We start from the raw sequence: 5,765 nt of genomic DNA, 5'->3' as shown, positions 1-5,765 counted from the left end.
CACGCAGGGGCCCCGCCAGCCCCTCCCCTGCCCCTGCCCCCGCTCCCAGCAGCCCAAAGCCTGCCCGGGGTCCCGTACAGCTCGGCACCTCGAACACCGCAGCAGCACTGCCCGCAGCCTCCTCAAGAAGCCTCACAACTGCTGTATCTGTCAGCAAGGCCAGTCTGGTCTACACCCTCAGCGAGCTTTTCAAATCTTCTCCAGCTGCAGGGAAGTCAACGTTTGTCAGGCTACTAGAGAAACACAGCGATGAGTGGGAGATCATCCCTGAACCCATCGCCAAGTGGTGCAACATCCAGACAGCTGAAGATGAGTACGAGGTAGGTGTGCTGGAACTACACCAAGTCTGCAGCATCCACAGTCATCCCCACTATCATACCAGTTGGCCAAACACTCGGAAATTGTAAAGGCTACTTCAGAAGATACTATGGAATGCATATTCCAAATAACCACCCCTACTCCACAGGAATCGCATTAAAGTCTGGAACTCAGTGATCTACCTATTCTAAAGCAGCTGTCAAAAAGGCAAAAAAGCTACCATCAGCTGAGAAAGAAATCTCTTTATTCCTATGCCTAAGCATTTTCCTTAAAAAAAAAACCCAAGGCCATGTACCAGAATTCTGGATTGAGAAAAAGAGGCAAAATCCTGCAAATATGCTGGTATTAAGTTCTCTCTCTTGTCTCCTAGGAACTTTCAACATCTCAGAAGAGTGGAGGAAATCTACTTCAAATGCTGTATGATAAACCCACAAGATGGGCTTATACATTTCAGACTTATGCTTGCTTGAGCCGAGTAAGAGCACAATTAAAACCTGTCTCAGCCAAGCTACATGAAGCAGAACATCCAGTGCAATTTTTTGAGAGATCTGTGTACAGTGACAGGTAATTACTCAGTGCAATAAGAATTCAGATTAAAAGCTCCAGGTCTTTACACTCAAAGACATGGAGCTGAGGAAACACTTGGTATTAAAACTAGTATCTGCAATAAGCAGGTTTGATTCAACAGGTGAGAACTGGATGGTATTAAGAGTACTTTATGGATGTAAGAATAGGCAGCTATTTTTTTGTTTAAGTACTATGGAGAAGTGTTTTAGTTCACTTTGGTCATTCCTGGCATGAGACTAATGTCTTTCATTGCAGATACGTATTTGCTTCTAACCTGTTTGAGTCCGGAAACATTAATGAAACAGAGTGGGCTATTTATCAGGACTGGCACACATGGCTTTTGAATCAGTTTGAATCAGATATAGAACTGGATGGCATGATCTACCTAAGAACCACACCACAGGTATGTTCACTAAAGATGAAAGTATTTCAGCTCCAACTTCAGTTTCTAGGAGCTTAAGAGGGTACAAAACCCTAAGTATTCATGATGTTATACTTCAGTGACTAACACCGAATTAGCTCCCCCCACCCCAAATGTAATGGGAAGCCTATCATAAATTCAGATTTCATTCAGAGACCAAATTAAAAACCCTTCCTTCTGAGCTACTATTATGATGTCAGCAGATGCTACAGTTGCTAGCACCCACCGCTCTCAGTGAGGATCCAAGGCTGAAATTGAACTTTTGAATCCAGTTTGACTACCCTTCCTATACAGACCTGAATTGAAGTTAAGATAATCTTTTAATAAGAACTACTGACATTTAGCTAAAGTGGCTGAAGTTCAGGTTTTTTTAAAGAAAAGTTACTCTAGATTTAACTCATGTACATTCAGCCAAGCATTTAAAGTTAATGCTCACTAATGTCTAGCATTAGTCCTTCTGATTTAAGGACCACTTTATCTGTTTAGCTGATTTAGCCTTCAACACATGATTAATGTCCAGGCTTGTACTTTTTTTCCCAGAAATGCATGGAAAGGCTACAGATGAGGGGAAGAGAAGAGGAGCAAGGAATTGAGCTTGAGTATTTGGAAAACCTCCACTATAAACATGAAACCTGGCTTCACGAAAGGACTATGAGGTAATAACTCATTTTCTGCAGGCAGTTTCAACTTACAGGCAAGGCTCTTTCCTACCTTATGCTAAAGTTGATTAGGGATAAAACTAAGGTCTAAGTCTAGTTTCACTCAGGCACAGTTGGAAGGACTTATCGTTAGACCCACTCCAGGTTTCTTGGCCCAGAGATGATTACTCTAGGTTATATGCAGGAGGGAAGGTCATCTGTTGGCAGGGAAGTAAAAATTGCCAAGAGATGGGAACTTCATCTAATTTAAAGCCTTTGTTAGGCATTAGCTTCAACTAGAAAGCTGTGTAGCTTTAACTATGGATATGAATTTTGTTAACTGAAAGAACACAGTAATAGGACAGAGTTGAGACTGTGTTGAGTGGCCGATCACGTAAGTTATCTACTAAGCAGCTTCCAGTTCCAATGTAAGGGAGGGCAAGGTCCCAACTGCCTTTAAACTAGGCTGACTGCATTTCAACAAGGTTTAAATATTAATCCAAGCTTCAAAATAAACAATAATCAGAAAGGCTTTCGGCAGTACTATTACACACAAGAAACCCAGTCAGCAGCAAAGTGATCTCTGCATACCTTCACCCCCCCAACTTCCTTCCCATGTAAGAAATCTCTAAATGTGAATACAGACTTTAGATTTTCCCCTAGAGGAGCCTGAAATACTCTACTGAATGGGAAGCATAACAATTCCAGGAAAAGTACGTTATCAGTCACATCTACTTTCCTAAGCTTCATGTAAGATGACCTAAATGCTTAGGAGACAAGAAGGCACTGCATATTGTGGAATTTTGGGAACTTTTACATTGTGTACTCATTCCAAACTTGTGAGCAAGCATTTCCTGTATTTTTCATAGGAACACTTAAGTCTGCAAACACAAGGTAAGAATGTTGTTCAGCATACTTACTGCATTTTAGAAATGCTTTTCACACATAGGAAGAGAGAAGAACTACTGCTTTAAGAGAACAATACATCCAGTTGCACAACTACTGCTCCCATCTGCTCCTAACCTGTAGCCAAAATGGTCTTGCTTATCTCCAAGCCATTTTAAATACCAGTCTTATAACCTGTTAAAGAGGTCATCTCCACCAAAGGAAGCTTTAAAACTGCATCTTAGTAAATGGATTAGCAGTTAACTGGAAAGGGGTGGGGGAGACACAGGGCAAGTGATTTTTTTAAAAAATGGTCCCTCTTGTCAAAATCACAGTCCTCGTAACTGATTCCACAACAAAAAGAATGAGGTAAAGGAAACTAAGGTAAGAAGCATAAATTACCCCCCCAACTTGTACAATAAAAATAGATATTAAAAGGCCAGATTTGTGAAATACATTAAAGTTATGGTGATACAACACTGACTGGGTTATACAAGAGCAATTAAGGACAGACTTGACTTGGGCTTTATACTTAAGTCATGGGCACCAGCATTAACATCTCAGGTGCATGTGCTAATCTGAGTCATGCTGCACCCTTAGGATGACTTGGAACATAACTGGAAGAGCTAGATTGTTTTATACACAGTACTTTATACTATTTTTACTAGTGTGTTCTTCCACCTAACAGAGTTGATTTTGAGAACCTTAAAGAGATTCCCATTCTAGTTTTGGATGTCAATGAAGATTTTAAGAATGATAAGATTAAACAGGAGTACCTGATTGATAAGGTAAGTGTTAAATATTTCTTCATCTGCTTTTCTTCTGCAGTAATAGCTGTAAGTTATCAATTTACATCCTTAAAATTTGTGGTAAGTACTTGTTTGGGGCTAGTACAGTCAGTCTCCTTCATAGACTTCGGAAGTTCCATGGGTGCAGAAGAGGCTTTTTGCATTCTTTCAAAAATCATTTAACACCACCTCATTATCCTCACAATCCAAGGGAAAACTGGTTGTTTTTAAAGAGGGACAATTGTGGGGGATGCGAGTACACAGCAGCTGGAGTAGTCAGACTTACTCTGCCAAGCCTGCACTGCCATACTGTTCACTAAACAGTTCACAGAATGATACTGTCCAATTCATGTCAGCCATGATGTCTTTAGAAGAATCTTGAAGTCAGCTTAGAGCTATTTATGCCCCCTTGCATTCTAGGGACCTAGGCTCTTCCTGGACAAAGCAGAACATATCTGACAAGCGCAGAGATAGCTGAACCTTGTACATAGTTCTAAATGCATGAAGTGACACTTCTAAGTAGAGTTGGGAGGGGAGTCAACAGCCATTTGAGGAAACAGGGTGGTAATAAATAGGTCATTTGAGTCAAAATGGTGTTTGCTAATTCCAAGGAAAGGCAAGACTTAGGAAGCAAATGAGCAAAGAAATTCTTCTGCTGGAGCGATGTGCTGTGTGCCCAGTCCACAGCAAAAAAAACAACCCCACCTTCTAATACTTAAAGGCATGTGGCTCATCCCCAATCCTCCAAGCAGAGCTGTAACATTACTTATTTCACTCACTGGGACACTTTAACCTTCCTTTCCCCCACTGCCCCAAAAAGACTATTGTTGTAGGATAGAAAGAAGTGCCCTCCTATCAAACCATATAAACCATTTTCTCCATCTTGTTCTGGGTCATCAGTTTGAGATTACTGAAGAATCACTCCTTCAAGCCAAGCCTAATTCTCCCAATTAAATAGCTCTGTATAAACTGGGGAGGGGAGCACAATGTTCAGTTGTGGAGGCATTTGTTGTTAAGTTATATCCTCATGGAAACCAGCAATTAACAGCTCAGAGTTACAAGCCAGACTCATACATGCTTTCTTTTAACTTGCCCCACTGGAAGGCCACCAGTGTGGCATCCAGCATGCAAAAACATCAGCTCTACTTTCAGCTTGAGGCAGGGGATACAGGACCGTGCCCAAAGTGCTACCAGATCTTTGGCCTAATCTTCAGACAATCTCTCTCTTCCTAGGAAGGAACTACCTAATGAAGGAAAATGTGTTTTTCTTTAATGAAGTAACATGAAAGCATTCCAGAAGCTACCTTGCATAAGTACTTGGTATTTTTGAGTAATTAAGTTACTCAGTTCTACCTAGTACTAACTTACAGATCTTGGGTTCACAGCGATCTGCTATACTGAAAAGCATTTCAGGTCACAAAATGTATGTAGAGGCACAACAGCACTGGAAACGGTAGAGCAACAAACCATTGTCCCCAAAGAAAGGAAGGGAAAAACCTGATGACTTAGCTTTTCTTTTAATGCATCAAATATATATGCTTTTTGTTTTCACAGGTCAAGTCTTTCCTGACTTCTTAAGAAGATGAAAATTAATTTGAATGACAAGTCCCTGAAGTTCAAGAGTTAAACCTAATAATCAGTGTGTTCCTAGACAATTTACTTTAACTGAATGCATTACCTGTGTAGCTTATTTTAAGGCAAGATTTAAGTGCAAAATATGGTTTGGGTTTTTTTTTTTTGCTTGTTTGACCTGTGTGGGTTTTGACAGAATTTTCCATATGGTTAAAACGAATAAATAGGGGGTGCTTTGATAATGTACTCTGTGTATGTTCTCTGCTGTTTAATAAAGATTTCAAAATAAAATTGACTAATAACTGGCTTTAACAACAGAGGAGCTAACCGGTTATCAGCAGCTGGCAGCCCCGTCAACAGAGATAGCAGGCGCTGCGCAGGGCTGTTTTGCAATAACTGGCATAGTTCACCATTTTCAGACGAGACTGTTATGGCGTCTGGAAACCTTTACTTCCAACTTCTGCTTTACTGAATGGCTGCCTTCACAGATTTACGCTACTTAAGGAGGGGCATTACCGTACTCGCAAGGGTCACACCTGCAATAAACTGTAATTTAACCGTATCTTGTTTACGGCC

The 5,765-nt window shown here is 40.8% G+C and overlaps 1 protein-coding gene across 1 annotated transcript; it reads left to right on the top strand.

The window, feature by feature from the left end:
* Nucleotides 1-204: 204 nt before the first annotated feature.
* Nucleotides 205-5,195, top strand: LOC104070687 (deoxycytidine kinase-like; the record flags this gene model as incomplete). Its single annotated transcript, XM_009575943.1, has 6 exons — nucleotides 205-320; nucleotides 689-882; nucleotides 1,141-1,288; nucleotides 1,847-1,962; nucleotides 3,518-3,617; nucleotides 5,172-5,195. Coding segments are annotated over 6 exons (698 nt in total), but the record flags the coding sequence as incomplete, so codon positions are not given.
* Nucleotides 5,196-5,765: the final 570 nt, after the last annotated feature.

The sequence above is a fragment of the Fulmarus glacialis genome, unplaced genomic scaffold, assembly GCF_000690835.1.
Source record: "Fulmarus glacialis isolate BGI_N327 unplaced genomic scaffold, ASM69083v1 Scaffold46384, whole genome shotgun sequence".
Lineage (NCBI taxonomy): Eukaryota > Metazoa > Chordata > Aves > Procellariiformes > Procellariidae > Fulmarus > Fulmarus glacialis.
Note: the sequence above shows the minus strand (reverse complement) of the source record. Positions and strands in the feature narration are given on the sequence as shown.